This window comes from Myotis yumanensis, unplaced genomic scaffold, assembly GCF_028538775.1.
Source record: "Myotis yumanensis isolate MYYU_CA2020_CCGP unplaced genomic scaffold, mMyoYum1.0.hap1 SCAF_2, whole genome shotgun sequence".
Classification (NCBI taxonomy): Eukaryota; Metazoa; Chordata; class Mammalia; order Chiroptera; family Vespertilionidae; genus Myotis; species Myotis yumanensis.
In genome coordinates, this window is record NW_027223753.1 from 12674992 (window position 1) to 12692719 (window position 17728).

Consider the following 17728-nt stretch of genomic DNA (forward strand, 5'->3'; position numbering starts at 1 on the left):
ACCATCAGTTTCCTGGAATGTAGTTTCCTAAAACCTACAGGGAGTTTTCATTTCTGCAAGCGACTTTTTTGCATCAAAAATCTAAACCACTGCTCAAGAGCCCACATAAATTAACAGAAGCCTCCTTCACAATGTCAGTATCAGGTGATTAGATTATACACTTATTAATAATTGCACCCCTAAATGTTCCACACTTTTTCATATCTATTTTCTAGTTAGATTGGAAAATTTTCAGGGACAATGCCAGTGTTTCTACTTCTTCCCACAGTCCTCCTGCACTAAATAGTAAGCATTAAATGTGTGTTGCCCTTGTACTTCACTTACAGCCACTCTTCAGAATAATGTTTTTGAAGGAAAGCTAAAAAAGTACATCTTACGGATTTGTATATAGAAAAAAAATCCTTGATCATTCAGAAGACTACAGTAGCATTCTAAACATTAGTATCACTAGTCTCATCAATTATAGCATCTGCCAAGAATGATATTTTTTGATAGCTGAGTTAAAGGATTTCCATGATCCATTCTAACACTCACATTCTAAGACTCGTTCTTTTTATTCTCAATCCTAGCATGAAATAATGTTGGATACTATAGTTGTTTAGGGGCTGGGAGATGAGTCAGCAGGTGAAGCCATTTGTGAGAAGCAGTTTCACTACACTTTGAACAACAGAAAAACCATCAAAAAACAGCTGCCATTGTTGACATTGATGAACATGCTGTCCGGTTTCACAACCTGTAAAACCATTTATTGTCAGCAAGTCCCATTTTTCTTAGTTAAGGGTTAAGAAGCATCGAACTTAGCTACCAGCTCCTAAAGCAGTGAACAATCTCTTTTCTCAAAGCAGAAATAATATAAGTGCCTTAAAAAAAAGTCAAAAACCATTCTTGCAACTAGGAATGTGCCTTTGATTACAATAACCCAAGTCTCTTCATAGACTACTAATGTTCTGCTAGTACATGCTCAGACACAGGAAGAAAGTGCTTTCAATAAGAAAAACAAATAAGGGCTTAAAAAAAAAATCACACAATGATGTTAAATATGTAAAGCACAGAGAAAGAATCTGAAAACAAGCAAATAAAATATGAATTGCTAATCTTTTATGAAAAAGCTAAAGAGGTCAAGCAACCTGAAACTCAATGAAATTACCTTCTCTTATTCTGGTTTTTAGTATTTTCAACTCAGTTTCACTTCCCAAAACTGAAGTGTTTCATCTTTAAAAATCCTTCTGTCATAAGAAAAATCCCCTCCAAATGTATTTTTTATATTTGTGATTTCTAATGAAGGATGGACCTGAAAAACACCTCCTTACTGCTTTCTATTTCTTATACAATGGCTCATGTAAGCATTACACCTAAATAACTTCCCCTTTCATTTCAAAAGCAGTCAAATTAACCTAATATTTAAAATTCCTAGTGAATTAGCCAGGAGATATAGATATATAGATAGATACATAATATGTACAAATATATATACACTTACACAATATATAAATATATAGTTAACCCTTGAACAACACAGAGGTTAGGGGCACTAACCCCCGTTCAGAGAATCCAAATACATAACTTTTGATTTCCCAAAAACTTAACTACTCATTGTCTACTGTTGGCCAGAAACCTTAACACATATTCTGTATGTGTTATATACTACAGTCTTACAATAAAGCTAAAGAAAAGAAAACGTATTAAGAATATCATAAAACGCCCAGCCAACATGGCTCAGTGGTTGAGCATCGACCTATGAACCAGGAGTTCGCACAATTCAATTCCAGGTCAGGGCAAATGCCTGGGCTGCAGGCTTGACCCTCAGTGTGGGGCAGGAGGCAGCCAATCAATGATTTTCTCTCATCACTGATGTTTTTCTTTCTCCCTCTTCCTCTCTGAAATCAATACAAATATATATATATATATATATATATATATATTTAAATAGCTAAACGCAATGTGTGGGAGTTTGTACAGAAATAGAACAGTGGAAAAATTGATAAAAGTCTTAGTTGATAATACTGTATCTATGTTAATTTCTTATTCTTGATAATTGTACTATAATTATGGACGATTTAATATTAGGGGAAGGAGGTAATGGATAAAAGGGAACTCTTCCTAGTATTTGCAAGTTACCTGTAAATTTAAAATTAGTTCAAATAAATGTTTTTTATTTAAAGGTGGCTGATGATACTTTGCTCCTATGTAGTTCACATGCTAATGTCAAAGACCTTTATAGCTGACATGATCAAACATAAATTATTTGGCCAAAGGTTATAAAGTGTTTTGATGCTTCACAAAACACTATTTTAGTAGAAATAGCATAAATAGTAGAAATTTTCTAAGCTATATAATGGTTACTAGTTACAGTAACTAACCATGCAAACAGGACCATAACAGAAGGGAACCTACAGTCACCCTCCTAGTAGGTCAAATGGACACTGCTATTCAAGACCTCAAATCAGTTTGAATTGTAATAAACATGATGTTTAGGCAAGTCACCTCTACCTCCTTCAGCCTTGAAAACAAACACCCCTGGAGGAGGGGACCAGGCAATCCTCTAAACCAGCCGTGGGCAAACTACGGCCCGAGGGCCGGATCCAGCCCGTTTGAAATGAATAAAACTAAAAAAAAAAAAAAAAAGACTGTACCCTTTTATGTAATGATGTTTACTTTGAATTTATATTAGTTCACACAAACACTCCGTCCATGCTTTTGTTCCGGCCCTCCGGTCCAGTTTAAGAACCCATTGTGGCCCTCGAGTCAAAAAGTTTGCCCACCCCTGCTCTAAACAATGTAAAGGGGAAATAATCTAATGCATACTATCAGCTAGGATTTTTTTATGATTTTTTAAATAAGGTCAAGAATGAAATCACTGACTTACCTAACATGTACCATATTCAAGTACACTCACCCAGTCACAACCTTACCTAATAATAGACAAACATGTAAATTAACCATCCCTCCACTATGCTCACCAGCCAATCAGGAGGGTATGCAAATTAACCCAACAAAGATGGCATTTAATTTGCATACGTAGGGGTGAAGCGGCAGAGCGAAGACTGAAGGCTCCATCCGGAGCCAGGAAGGCCTGGGTCCCGGGTGCCGGAAGAAAACCAGTGCCGGCAGCCAGGGGAAGGGAAGGCCTATTACACGAATCTCTTCGTGCAACGGGCCTCTAGTATAAAAGAAATAAGCTAAGGTCAAGTACTCTACTGTCTGCTTTTGAAACAGCAGTTACCTCAGGAAGTTGGACTGGATCCAAATTCTAATATTTCTGAAAAAGATCAACAGTGTAATAATGAGAGTATGAGCTTAATATGATATAACAGCCTCAAAGACTCAACAATATTAATCAGGTACTTGATGTCATTAAAATTCTACAAAGGTTAATTAAGACCCACTTTTTTGCATATTTAGTAAGAGCTAAGCTAAAGATGTGCATAATTTATAAAACAAAAAATGGATATAATCTTTAAAAATCAGCAACCATATTCCAACACTGTAATATTTTAAGTATTTTAAAGAGATTTTTTTGGTGTGTGGAAAATCTTCATCCAAAGCAAATAAATCCTTTTTATTAGACCTGAAAGATTATAAAAAGACTTCTTTAACGCGGTCCTTTCATAAATAGCAAAAAGAATCCTGTTAGACAGAGGTCAGCAATACATCTTGATTTTGTTTCTTGATAATACAATAGAATAGCCCAAGGGTATAACCTAATGAACAAAAAATCAAATTTGAAAATTATATAAATGCTTTAGGACAGAAGTAACATTCTATGTGAAATATTATAACCCAAGAATTTATAACTTGCCCACAATTTCAATTCTTCACTGAACAGCAAATAGTCAAATGCCTATACTTTATCTTTTACAAAACTATCACTGACTAATAGGAATTTACCTTAATAACAAAAAACAGTCAAAATCTCTTGAGTAGCTCTCCTGTTTTCCAGGCATTACGTAAAATGTAGTTATGGTCAAAGTCAATAGACCATATTTTACGCTTTTTGTTGCGAGGGTTTCCATTGATTGTTAGAGAAAGTGGAAGGGAAGGGAAGAGACAGAGAGAGAGAAACATTGATTGGTTGCCTCCCACACGAGCCTGCAACTGAGGAACGTTCTGTTGACGGGATCGACCCCGTGACCCTTCAGTCCACAGGCTGACACTCTATCCACTGAACCAAACTGGCTAGGGCAAAAGACCGTATTTTACAAATAGCACACCTTACTCCATCTTAAGCACTTAATGGATATAAAACCTTACATATAGTTAGTTCTGTGATGCCTTTCCAACTCCAAATCTTTCCTGTTCCTTATTTCAACTTGCACACCTCAACCAAATAAATCTTCAAAAATACTGTTTTTATCATGTCAATTTTCCAATAAATAAGAAACAAAAAACAAAAAAAAAGCAGTTGATTTTTGATAAGGTGCCAAAATAATCTATATATATAAAAGGCTAATGTGCTAAGTGTCCCTCTGACCATCTGACTGGTTGCTATGACACGCACTGACCACCAGGGGACAGATGCTCAACACAGGAGCTGCCATGACACGCTCTGGCCATTTACAAAGAAATGGCACCGTGCAGACCTGGCACTGACAAAGCAACACTTGGCTTTCCCCAAGTGGGACACAGGCCCCACCACCACCCCAGAGCAACAGTCCATCAAATCACAGCCGACGCTGCTGAGACCCCATGGCACAAAATGCGGCCCACAGCCCAGCCCAGCCCAGCCCGGAAATGGTAACTGTGGGCACCAGGTAATGACGTCACATAGCAATGCCTGGCTTCCTCTCCCTAGCAACTAGCCTCCTTGGAGTTTCTTCAGCCCAGGAACACAACTTGCTTTATAGCCAGGTGCAAACATTTTACATCTAACCAAATGTCTGTGAAGTATTTTCCTGTGCCTCATCTCATTTGATCCTCACAGAAGTCCTGGAGCAGGTAGATAGGAGACTCGGTAGAATCCTATTTTCTTTTCATTAGCCAGAAAATGGAGATTTAGAAAGTTTAGAAACTTGACCCGACTGAAAAGAAATAAGAAATGATGGACCTTGAAAATGACTCCAGGTTTTCTCACTGGGAAAAATATAGTGAAACATTGCTGCAGTTAAATATTTTACCCTTTGTTCTCCCTGCGTGATCTACAATATAATCTGCTTCGTGTTGATATTTACTGCTGTGTTGCTAACAATTACCTGAAAGAGAAGTTGGGTTGCTTCACTGGGCTGGAAAAAATTTAGCTAAATCAGAAAGCAGGTATAATTAAGCAAGTGTATTCTGTATATATAAAAGGCTAAGCTGACACGCACATGCACGATACATATAAAGCTCTCGATGGCGCCAATCGCACTCGTGTTTCGATCTGTCATTGTCGATGGTGAATTTGGTTAACATTTCTATTATAGAGAAAGGGCGAATAGCAATATTAAAATATTTTTTTCTAATTAATTTATTTTCAATGTGCACGAATACGTGCACCAGGCCACTAGTTCAATATAAGGAAATAGTCTTTTCAACAAAATGTACTGAGGTAACTGGATATTCACATACAAAAGAATAAACTGGAACCCCTATTTTGCATCATATACAAAAATTAACTCAAAATAGATTGAAGACCTAAATGTAAGAGCTAAAATTATAAAACCCTTAGAAGAAAACAAAGGAGCAAATCTTTGTAACCCTGGATTAGGTAAAGCCTTCTTAGACACAATACAGAGGCACAAGTGACGAAAGACAAATTAGACTTTATCAAAACTAAAAACTTCTGTGCTTCAAAGGACTCTTATCAAGAAGTAAAAAGACAACCCACTGAATGGGAGAAAATATTTGCAAATGTCATACCTGATAAGGGACTTGTATACAGAATAATATATAGAGCACTCTTACAACTTAGTAACAAAAAGACAACCCAATTAAAAATTTGACAAAGGATTTGAACAGACATTTCTACAAAGACAAATGCCCAATAAGAACCCAAAAAGATGTTCAACATCATTCGCCATCAAGGAAAAGCAAGTCAAAACCACAGTCAGATATCTCTTCACACCCATTAGGATGGCCTATACACAAAAAGACAGGTAACAAGTGTTGGAACCCTCATATAATGCTGGTAGAAATATAAAATGGTAAAAAAGTAAAATGGTGGCAGTCACTTTGAAAAACAGTCTGGCAGTTCCCCAAAATGTTAAACACTGAGTTACCTCATAAAACCCAGCAACTGTACTATATATATATCCAAGAGAAAAAAAACATACATCCACACAGAAACATTCATAGCATAATTATTCATAAGTCAAAAGTTCAAACAACCTTATGGAGTTTCCTCAAAACACTGAAAATGGAACTTCCATTTGACCCAGTGATCCCACTTCTAGGAATATATCCCAAGAAACCAGAAACACCAATCAGAAAGGATATACGCATGCCTATGTTCATAGCAGCACAATTTACAATAGCTAAGATTTGGAATCAGCCTAAGTGCCCATCAGCAGATGAATGGATTAAAAAACTTTGGCACATCTACACAATGGAATACTATGCTGCTGTAAAAAAGAAGGAACTCCTACCATTTGCAACAGCATGGATGGAGCTGGAGAGCATTATGCTAAGTGAAATAAGTCAGTCAGAGAAAGATAAATATCACATGCTCTCACTCATTTGTGGATTATAATGAACAACATAAACCGATGAACAAAAACAGGTGTAGAGACAGAGAAGCATCGATCAGATGCTCAAAACTCAGAGGAAAGGTAGGGGAGGGTGGAGGTGAGGAGGAGAGATCAACCAAAGGACTTGTATGCATGCGTATAAGCATAAATGAAGGATGTGGACAACAGGGGGTGAGGGTGAGGGCAGGACTGGGGGGATGGGAGGACATTGGGGGGACAAGGACACATTTGTAATATCTTAATAAAGGGGAAAAGATTTTAAAAATATATGTTTAAAGAAAAGGCTAAAAAAAAAAAAAAAAGTTCGAACAACCTAAATGACCACAAACTGATGAATGAAAAAAAAAAAACATGTGATACTTAGAATATTATTCAACAATTAAGAAAAAAAGTAGCCCTGGCAGGTACGGTTCAGTTGGTTGGGTGCACCAAAAGGTTGCTGGTTTGATTCTGGATCGGGGCACATGCCCGGGTTGGGGGCTCCATCCCCAGTAGGGAGTGTGCAGGAGTCAGCCTATCAATGTTCCGGTCCCACATTGATGTTTCTCTCTCCCTCTCCCTTCCTCTCTAGCTAAAAAAATCAATTAAAATATATTTTTTAAAGTAATACTAAAACACATTACTACAGATGAACCTCAAAAATATTATGCAAAGTGAGAGAAACTAGTGACAAAAGACTACATACTATTCCACTTAGATGAAACTAGAGGCCCGGTGCATAAAATTCGTGCACAGGGGAGAGGGGCCTCAGCCCGGCCTGCGCCCTCAGGGGAGGCCCGACTACCCTACCCCCCTGCGATCGCCGCCACTGGTCACCCCCCTCTCATGGGGGCAGTGTACATCATAGCGACCGGTCATTCCACTGGTCGTTCCACTGTTCGGTCAATTTGCATATGAGGGTTTTATTATACAGGATGTTCAGAATAAATAAATCTGTAGAGGCAGAAAGTATATTAGTACTTTCTAGAGCAAAAAGAACTGGAGGAAATGGGAAGTCGAATAGGTTCTTTGGGTAAAGTGATGAAAATGTTCTAAAATTGATTGTGGTGATGGATGCACAATTCTGTGAATATACTCAAACACACTAAATTTGTACACACTAAATGGGTGGCTTGTATGGTATGTGAATTTTGCCTCAATAAAGCTGTTAAAAAATGTAAGGGCTTGAAGTCTAATCTTCCCTTCTTATATTGATTAAAAGCCCTCTAGAATCTGGATCCATTACCTTGAGTATTCTACAAGAATCCTCCACTCCAGATACAGGGATCAGGATCCTTACAACCCAGCACATACCATGCATATATAAACCCCAAAACTTTGCTCTGCTGATGACCCATTCACTACAATCTACTCCCCTCTGCCCTTCCAAACTCTGACAGCGTCTTAAACTCTTCATTTTAATATTTTTAATTTCAAATTGTTTCTCATATGTCATTTTCTAGGGCCTACATAAAAGGAGTCCTCTCCCTCACTCTTTCGCTCCTACATTCCTCCACTCTATCTTTAAGATTCAGTCTTTTCCATTCTCAATGTAAAAATACTAGTCTACAAATATTTAGTAATGGAAGGAAACTAGACTTTGGGTGGTGAGCACACAATATAGCAGTGATTTTCAACCCTTTTCATCTCATGGCACACATAAACTAATTACTAAAACTCTGCAGCACATAAAAAAATATATTTTTTGCCAATCTGACCAAAAAAAAAAAAAAAAGGTATAATTTTTATTCAATTACACAAGATGGCTTTTTGTTGTGTTTGCTGGCTGTTGTCATTTTTTTATTTGACAATCTAAGGGTAAAGAGGTCAGTGCTCCTGACTAAACAGTCAGGTATTCCATGTTTTAAAAATTCTTGTGGCACACCAGTTGAAAATCATTTCAACAGAGTATACAGATGTTGTACACCTGAAATTTATATAATGTTATTAACTAATGTTACCCCAATAATGTTTTTAATGTTCTTATTTCTTTTAAAGAGAGGAAAAGAGAGAGAGGGACAGAGATATACATAAATCTGCTTCCTGAATGCTCCATACTGGGGATTGAGCCACAACCCCTGCATATGCCCTGACCAGTGACCTCTTGGTTCACGGGACAATGCTCAACCAATTGGACCACACCAGCCAAGCTACCCCAATAAATTGAATTTTTTTAAAAAACACTGTAGCCCTAACCAGTTTGGCTCAGTGGATAGAGCGTCAGCCTGTGGACTCAAGGGTCCCAGGTTCGATTCTGGTCAAGGGTATGTACCTTGGTTGCGGGCATATACCCAGTAGGGAGTGTACAGGAGGCAGCTGATCGATGTTTCTCATCAATGTTTCTAACTCTCCCTCTCCCTTCCTCTCTGTAAAAAATCAATAAAATATATTTAAAAACAAAACAAAAAACACTGTAGCCCTGGTTGGGTAGCTCAGTTGGTTAGAGCACTGTCTGCAGACACCAAAGTTGCAGATTCGAGCCCTGGTTACAGCACATACAAGAATCAACCAGTGAATGCATAAACAACTGGAACAACAAACTGATGTCTCTCCCTCCCTTTCTGCCCCTTAAAAAAAATCAATTAGAAAATTGTTAAATGTCATAAAAACTAACAAATTTCAAATGTACTTAAAATACTTTAAACTATCTCAAATTTAAGCTGAGACTACATAAGAGTGAAAAACTCCTGGCTGGCAGCAAGCCAAAGAACTAGGAGTCATTTGAGAATTCAAAAGTAGCTTTGGATCCTGCGGTATTTCATGGATGCAAATCTCAGCTGCAGTTTATACACTGCTTGAAGTCATGCGCCTGGCTAATAATCAGGAAATAGTTGTTTTCATGTTATATTAGTTCAAAGTATTATTCCTAAAGTAAAAATAGATGGTGTCTCATCACAGTTTATTCCAGACCCTGATTTTCCTCATTCCTCATAATGAACTAATAACTATACCATCATCACCCAGAACAAGCCAGCAACTGACCATGGCAACCTTATTGTATGGTCTCAAGCCAGCCCAATACAGACTACAAAATCTTCACTACTAAAGTCACAGAGGTGTTTAGACTGTTGGCTGAATCTAACATTAGTAAGCTAAAAACTAGTTGCCTTCCCTCAGCACCTAAAACAGTAAGCAGAACATTTATAAATATTTGTTGAATGAAATGTTAAATTAGCATGCTTCTAATATCAGTAAGTCACCAAAGAAAAGTATCACTGACCATCAGACAGAAACAATTAATAGGTTTCTACAAATCCTTCCCATCTACTTGCAGGAACAATACAAACCTCAAACTATAATGTTCAGAATCATAAGCCATTATAATTCAAGGGTGTCACGTGATAAACCTCTTCATGTTAGAGAAGGGAAAACTGACACCCAGAACACTTACGTGACTTGCCCAAGGTAACACATCTTTTAGTATGGGAGAGCCAAACTCAAATCCAGATTTCTTTTACTCCAAATCAGGTATATTCTCAATACACCAAGATAAATCTACTTTATTTCAAGGCTAGCAGGTACTCTTTCCAAGTCAAAGTCTAATATCAGAAGGGCAAAGGGGTGTTATGAAATGAGTGGAAAAGAGACAAGGAAAGGACCAGTCAGATCTGATATGGATCTTCTCAGACTCAAATTCCTCAGATTATAATGCAGAAGAGACTTTGAATTTATAGCAACTATTTTGATTGTCATGTTCCCTGGTAACTCCTTTAGCTTTTCTGCTTCTAATAAAAACCTGAAATGTGACTGACATTCATTTACTAAAGTCCTATGCAACAGCAACAGCAATGAAACTGGGAAAAGTCAGCCCTAACCAGTTAGGGTCAGTGGATAGAGCGTCAGCCTGCAGACTGAAGGGTCCCAGATTCGATTCCAGTCAAGGGCACATGCCTGGGTTTGTGGGCTCGATCCCCAGTAGGAGGCATGCAGGAGGCAGCCGATCAGTGATTCTCTCATCATTGGTGTTTCTATCTCTCTCTCCCTCTCCCTTCCTCTCTGAAATCAAAAAAATATAAATAAATAAATAAATAATGCAATTTTTTAAAAAAATAAAAAACATTGGGAAAAGTCAGCAGGACAGAGAAAGATAAGTAAACCTCAGGTAATTCTCACGCATCCTCCTATTTTGGCTCAGGTATTAACTTCTTCTGGGAAGCCCAAATTCCAGAGCAGGCTCTTATAGCAGTTATCATTGTACTTGCCTCATGATATTCTGCCCCCTTACCTGTCTGGACCAAGTTCTTTGAGGGCAAAGATTTTATCTTAGCTTTTCAATCCTTAGACCTAGCACTTAGTCTGGCACACAACAGATGCTGAATAAATGAATAAAAGTTGTCACTTAGGTTGTCATTTCAGTTGGCCTGCATACTGAAGGGTCTCGGGTTAGATTCCAGTCAAAGGCACATGCCTTGGGTTGCGGACACCCTAGTCAAGGCGCATGCAGGAGGCAACCAATTGCTGTTTCCCCCTCTCCCTCTCCCTCTCCCTTTCATTCTTTCTAAAAAATCAAGGGGAAAAATATTCTTGGGTGAGGATTAACAACAACAACAACAACAACAAAAAGTTGCCACTTACTAGTATATTGAAGTCCCAATATAAATGGCTAAAATGTGGCAAACCTATTTATGAGTTAAAACAGTTTTCAAGCATTTTTTAGCAGTAGCCCCTTTTGTAAAAATCTTTTCAGAAACTCAAATGTGGAAAAGCAACATAGTTTAAATTCTCAACTTGACCGAAAACACCTCACTTTAAGATGAATAAGCCTAGGACAGGGAGTAGCAGCAGAAGAGGCAAGAGCCTAAGTGACTCAGGCTTTTGAACAACTTTCTTCCTTCGTTATCTCCATCTTGCATAGGTTTTCTCTCTTTCCTAAAAGACAATCTGCTCGCTAGGAGCACAGATCCACCTTTGCTGATGGTGGGGCTTAGGAGTAGACAGATTGCTGCTGGTCAATATATGAGCTACAGTGTTCCAGTTGCTAGTTAAAATGGTGTTTTGCTGGAGGCCTTGTTAACTTCTGAACAAGCAGAAACATGCACTAAACCAAATATGGCAGGCTTATTACTATGCTTTAAGGCTCAGTAAAGATAATCTACTTGCCTAGCAGTATGTGGCTACGAACTAATTAAAACAAGGCACAGTATCACTGCATTCTAGATTACTCCATAGAGCTTCCTAACTGTATTACAGACCTTCCCCCAGCTATCAAATATGGGAAAGTATCCTTCCTCCCATTCCCATATGCAGACTTGGTAAGGAGTAGTGTGGCACAGTAGAAAGGACATTCATGTGCTTTGGAGGCAGTCATATCTCAGTGTGAACTGCAGACCACCACTTATTACATGGACAGCAGTAGGAACATTACTTAACTTCAGCTTTTTCATCTGTAAAATACAGTACCTACTTCAATAGGGTTCTTGTGAGAATTAAAATCATGCATGTATGGCTCCTAGAACAGTAGGCACTCATTAAATGGATACTATTATTAATATTACTCAGATTCAGCTTTGGTAAAGAGGAAAAAAAGAAGAAAGCAAACACTAATGGCTTCAGCCCATAATATAAAACTGAAATATCAACACTGAAAACATTTTAAAAAATTACAATGCCAAAAAAATTTTTTTAAAGAATATTTTAATGTATTTTTTTAATATTTTATTTTATTGATCTTAGAGAGAGAGGAAGGGAGAGAGGTAGAGAGACAGAAACATAGATGAGACAGAAATATCAATAGGCTGCCTTCTGCACACCCCCTAGTGGGGAATGAGCCCAAAACTCAGGCATGTGCCCTGACTGGGAATCAAATGGGTGACCTCTTGGTTCATGGGTCGATGCTCAACCACTGAGCCACACTGGCCCCGCAGGAATATTTATTTTAATATATCCATATCTAAGACAAAATAGCTAAGGACACAGGTCATTTTCAGATCTCCACAGGCCTTTACCAAATTTAGTTCCTTCAAAGAACCCACTGCCCTGATTTTCTTTTTTTCTTTTTTTTTAATATATTTTATTGATTTTTTACAGAGAGGAAGGGAGAGGGATAGAGAGTTAGAAACATCGATGAGAGAGAAACATCGATCAGCCGCCTCCTGCACACCTCCTACTGGGGATGTGCCCGCAACCCAGATACATGCGCTTGACCGGAATCGAACCTGGGACCTTTCAGTCCGCAGGCCGACGCTCTATCCACTGAGCCAAACCGGTTTCGGCTTGCCCTGATTTTCTTAACCAAACTGGCTGCCCCAAGACAGTAATTAGACTCCCTAGAAGTGTCAGCAACCCTGAAAAAAATTACACTCTGAAGTCTTTCCATATAAATAGAGAGAACACTATGTGTTCATAACAGACTGCAGAATTGTTCTATTAAGTCAGAACTATTTGGGCACCTGAATTCAAACTCATTTATCTTTACTTATCAGAAGGGTAAGCAATTTCCATCTAAAGGGCTAGGCTTTTAATAGAGTGGGGGCACCAAAAAAACCCCTAAAATTGTAAGAAAGGTTTTCTGTGCATGGACAGTTTTCTGTTGGAGAGTGTCTATAAGCATTCATCAAAATATCAAAGTTGTTTGTTACCCAGAAAAGGTTAAGAATCATTCTTAAAATTCTCAACAGAGCCTCTTGGAATCTCAGACTGGGAAGTTGGGGTGATCATATCCCAAGGCAAGTATTCTGAAGTGCCAATTTCATAAACTATTCATATTGGATTACATTATGAAAACTTGGAGCATATTTCTCCCTTGCTATTAGCATTTTTCATATCACTGTTTATCTTCTTTCACCCCCCCCCCCACCAACACCACCACTCCTGCCCATCCTTGCCTCTTTGCAGTCATAACTGAAATGGCTTTATGGGCCTCCATGCAATACTGATGCCTATCTTAAGCAGGTTCCAGTTTCTAATATTATTGCTAATATTTCCCTTCATTTCTGATTTGTCACTTGAACACTAAGTACAAATAAAGGACACCTTGTCATGTGAATCCCTTTCTAGCATTTTTACAAATTTAAAATACTAGCTGAACTTATTGAATTCAAACCCAACTACACTTGAATAGTTTGAGGAACTGGAGATTTAATCAAGTCATAGATGCCCTGGCCAAGGCATCTCAGTTGGTTAGAGTGTCATCCAGATATGCCAAGGTTGCGGATATAATCCCAGTCAGGCCACATACAAGACAACCAGTGAATGCATAAATAAGTGGAGCAACAAATCAATGTTTCTCTATCTAAAAATCAGTCTATACAAAAAAAAAAAAAAATCAGTCTATACACACACACACACACACACACACAAAAAAAAGCCTAAGCGACCATTAGGACCGGTCAACCAAACAACCAGTTGCTATGACGTGCACTGACCACCAGGGGCAGACGCCTAATGCAGGAGCTGCCCCCTGGTGGTCAGAGCACTCCCACAGCCAACCTCCAGTGGCCCCCCAACCTCCGGCAGTCCCTCCCCCTGGCCAGCCAGCCCAAATGGGCCCAGATCAGCCCAGATCGCCCACCAGGCTGAGGGACCCCACCCACGCACGAATTCATGCACCGGGCCTCTAGTAAATACATAAAATGTTTTAAGCCATACAAAGAGCAACTCCAGGTTTGTACACCAGTCTTGATGTTTCAATGTGTATCAACTTATCACACGATGACCACTGTATGTTCATAACACAGTCCCTCAGGATAGACAAGCAAAATTGCTCTGTTTTAATTCATTTTTAACCAAATGCCCATTACCATTGATAACATTTCACCATTGGTATGTCCTAAAGAAATCTATAACATATTTCATTTACTATACAAACTTAGATTTTAGCAATTGCAACCTTTCGGTGTGTAAAGCAAGCAGAAGATAATATGGTTGTGAAATACATCAAGAAGAAAATTAATTTTACCTTCAATGACATAAGGCAAAGTAAAAACTTAAAGTCACATACAACCATTGGAAATTACATCTTAAATTTATCCTCTTTAACAATTGCTGCAGTATTAGTAACTACTTTTATGTTGCAACCAACTCAAAGCTTTTTAAAGTCCTTCCTTTGCAAAATGCAGAGAAAAAGCCTACTTGAAACATGTAAGTCACAGCCAAATAATGTCACCAAATCCACTAAGCACTGTGCACTCCTTACTTTTTATCACTTTGTACATCAAGAACACAAACTATGGACTTCCTTTCACTTGTTTACTTGCCAAAACAGCCCAAAGATGCAACTAAAAAATAATTTACTTGGTGGCACTGTATAGAAACTTACAACCCTACCCAAGACCAAAAAAAAAAAAAAAGACAAATTATAAAGGAATTTAAACTCACAACTATTAAATATGTTTAAGAGATCCAGCACTGAACTCCACCTTAAAGTACACAAATTAGCCAACCCTTTTTCCTCCACAGGAAAACAACTTGGGATATTCATCAAAACCAGGTTTTCCATGAGTAACAAACATACGGTATCACTAAGCATTGTCATCGGTGAACAATTCTTAATTGAACAGAATCATACAGAATAAAAACATTATGAAATCAGTACACACATCACACTGGAATGGAATTTATCTTTACTCTGGGACACATTGCCTGGACTGAAAACAATGTGGACTAACAATATTTAAATAAGACACTTGACAGAAACGAAAAGGATGACCTGAAATGACTCGAGAAGGTAACTTTCCCTTCTCAAAGTAATCGATACAGACAAGAATCAAACTACACTGTGAAATAATCTGTGGACCTCACAGCGGTTAGTTTCTTATTTGCTCAAACACCCTACTCACTCCACACGTCAAAACACACGATGACAAATACAAAAACACACCACATCTAACGTCCAATGATTATTTACTGGCTTGCACAAGTTCAGCGGACCCGGGAGGGCATGATGAAATGTTAATTCTCAGGTAGGCAATACCTTTCTAAATCTCCGTGGAATTCATGAATTCAACATTTTACCCTCACCAGCTAGTTTTCCACTAAAATATCTAGCCACCAAAGCTGTCCAAAAACACTGCAATCGCGAAAATAACATGAAATTCGATACAATCAATAACTAGGCTTGACACCAGGAGCCCCGTTCCCCTCTAGACGTCAGGCCTAGGAAAAGTCAATTACAGCCCTTTAGAAATACTCAGCATAACACAAATCTTCCAAGAAGTGAGACTTTTGGGGGTGAAGGGTAATGTCAGTTAACTTCCTCTTCCTTTAAAAAAGGTCAAAGACAGGGAAGCGTCCGGTGTAACATTTCCTCCTTAGATCACGTTCCACCACAAACCACAACTCCCCCGATCGCTTAAAAAAAAAAAAAAAAAATAGCCGGAGGAAATGTACATTTTCACCGTAGATTTTTAAATCCAACTTACCTCAGAAATGAGCTGATTCGTTTCAAACAGGAAATTTACCAATAAAGTTTAACATGTATCAATAACAACAATCGGGGAGCCCACCGTGCCCCGCTGCAGGGGGAGCCGAAGGGAAGCGAGGAGGAGGGTGTAGTCCTCACAACAATCAGAGCACAGCCTCGCCTGCAGGGCTGATCCCCGGCACCAGCAAATTCTGCCGAATAAAGGGCCGGGGGGCTGGAGGGGGGGAGTGGCGAGAAGGGGCAAGGCTCCCCCTGCTCTGAAAGGGAAGGGCTGCAGAAGCAAGGCCGAGTGGAGCTGGTTCCACCGAATCGCAGAAGATCCCGGGGTCCCCCGCAGTACTGCTGCGGGGGCACCCCAAAAGCTCCAGCCAAGCCCGGCGCGGGGGTAGAGGAGCCGTCCCTTCTCCCCGGCTGGGCTGTGGCAGCCGGCAGGAGGGTCCCCGGAAAGGCCACCGCCCCCCTGCTCTGCGGCGAAGGGAGCCGAAGGGCCGGTAGAAAAGGTGAAAAGGATACTGTTGGGGCGCCTGGGTCTGGAGGGCCCTGATGTTCGGGTGAGGAGGGGCCGCTACCGCCGCCGCCGCCGCTGCTGCTGCCGCCGCCGGGTGAGGAGGCGGTACCGCTGCCGCCGCCGCCGCCGCTCCGGTGCCGGGTCCGGTTCCTGCTGCAGCCGCTGAGCCTGATTTCAGAGCCGGTTTCTGCGGTAAACTCATGGCAAAGCGAAGCCACCAACCCCCCCAGAGCGGGACCAGGCGCGCCGGGGTGCAGGGGCCGGGGGCGGCGGAGGGGCGGGATGGGGGCAGACCCGGGGAGGCGGCGGGAGCGGGGGGCCAGGGGGAGGCTGGGAGGAGGAGAAGGAGGGGGCCGGGGCCGGTCACACACGCCCGCCGCCGCCGCCGCCGCCGCCGCCGCCGCCGCCGGCAGCAGCAGCCGCCCCGCGGGCCAGCACCACCGGCTGCCGGTCTCCGTGACAACGCGACCCCAGGGGGGGGGCCGGACCCGGCGGGGGCAGGAGGCGAAGAGACCGGACCTTTCACGGCAATATCCTCATGGGCCGGCGGCGGGGGGTCTTTATCCCCCTCCCCGGGGGAAGCGGCGCCCTTCTCGGTAGCGGGGCTCAAGCGATGCCGGCGGATTTTCTTCACTCAACGAGCAGAGCATCCAACATGGCGCTACGGCCGCCTCCAGCAGTCCGGCAGGACGGCCGCTCGGCAAACTTCGGGCCTTTTCGGAATGGCTCGGAAGGCCGAGGGTGGGAGGCCCCTTCGGCTCTTTCCGTAGACTACTATCGGTCGGGATTCTTCGTAAACACTCGGGGGCGTCTTCGGCGCCGTTCGGGAGAGCTCTGGGGCTGACTTGCTTCCTCGGGAAAGCTCGGCGAGGGGGCCTTCCGAGGCTCGCGGCCGCCGGGATGCGGGGCGGAAGGAGAGACCAGAGGCGAGGTCTGGTCTGCGAGAGTCCTCTCCTGCCGACCAGTCTCCAAGAACAATGGTAACGGCCCTGGAGCCTACGGTCTGCAGAGTTCTGCCCGCAGGGGCGGGAGCAGTGAGGCTAGAAACCGGCTACGGTGGGAGGAACCGCCTACCCGGAGTGAAACCGCTGGGTAGGAACCCACAGCGTGCGCCTATTAGCATAGCAAATAGCCCTCGCCGGCCCTTAACTACGCAGTTCCCGTCCATTGTGTCGACATTTCGCCCTCGTATACATTCAGGGGTGAGTGGGGTGAGGA

The 17728-nt window shown here is 41.1% G+C and overlaps 1 protein-coding gene across 19 annotated transcripts in view; it reads right to left on the reverse strand.

The window, feature by feature from the left end:
- The window catches only part of EIF4G3 (eukaryotic translation initiation factor 4 gamma 3), a 274226-nt gene extending 257091 nt beyond the window's left edge, over window positions 1-17135 (reverse strand). For 6 of the 19 annotated variants that reach the window (XM_070404266.1, XM_070404274.1, XM_070404265.1 and 3 more), the window contains exon 1: window positions 16516-16795. In XM_070404266.1, the coding sequence (XP_070260367.1) occupies window positions 16516-16712 (197 nt within the window). In that variant the 5' untranslated portion in view covers window positions 16713-16795. Of the gene's footprint in view, window positions 1-16515; window positions 17001-17029 lie in introns of those variants that run through there. The other 13 variants (XM_070404276.1, XM_070404278.1, XM_070404275.1 and 10 more) reach the window with 7 other exon arrangements.
- Between the last annotated feature and the right edge of the window lie 593 nt (window positions 17136-17728).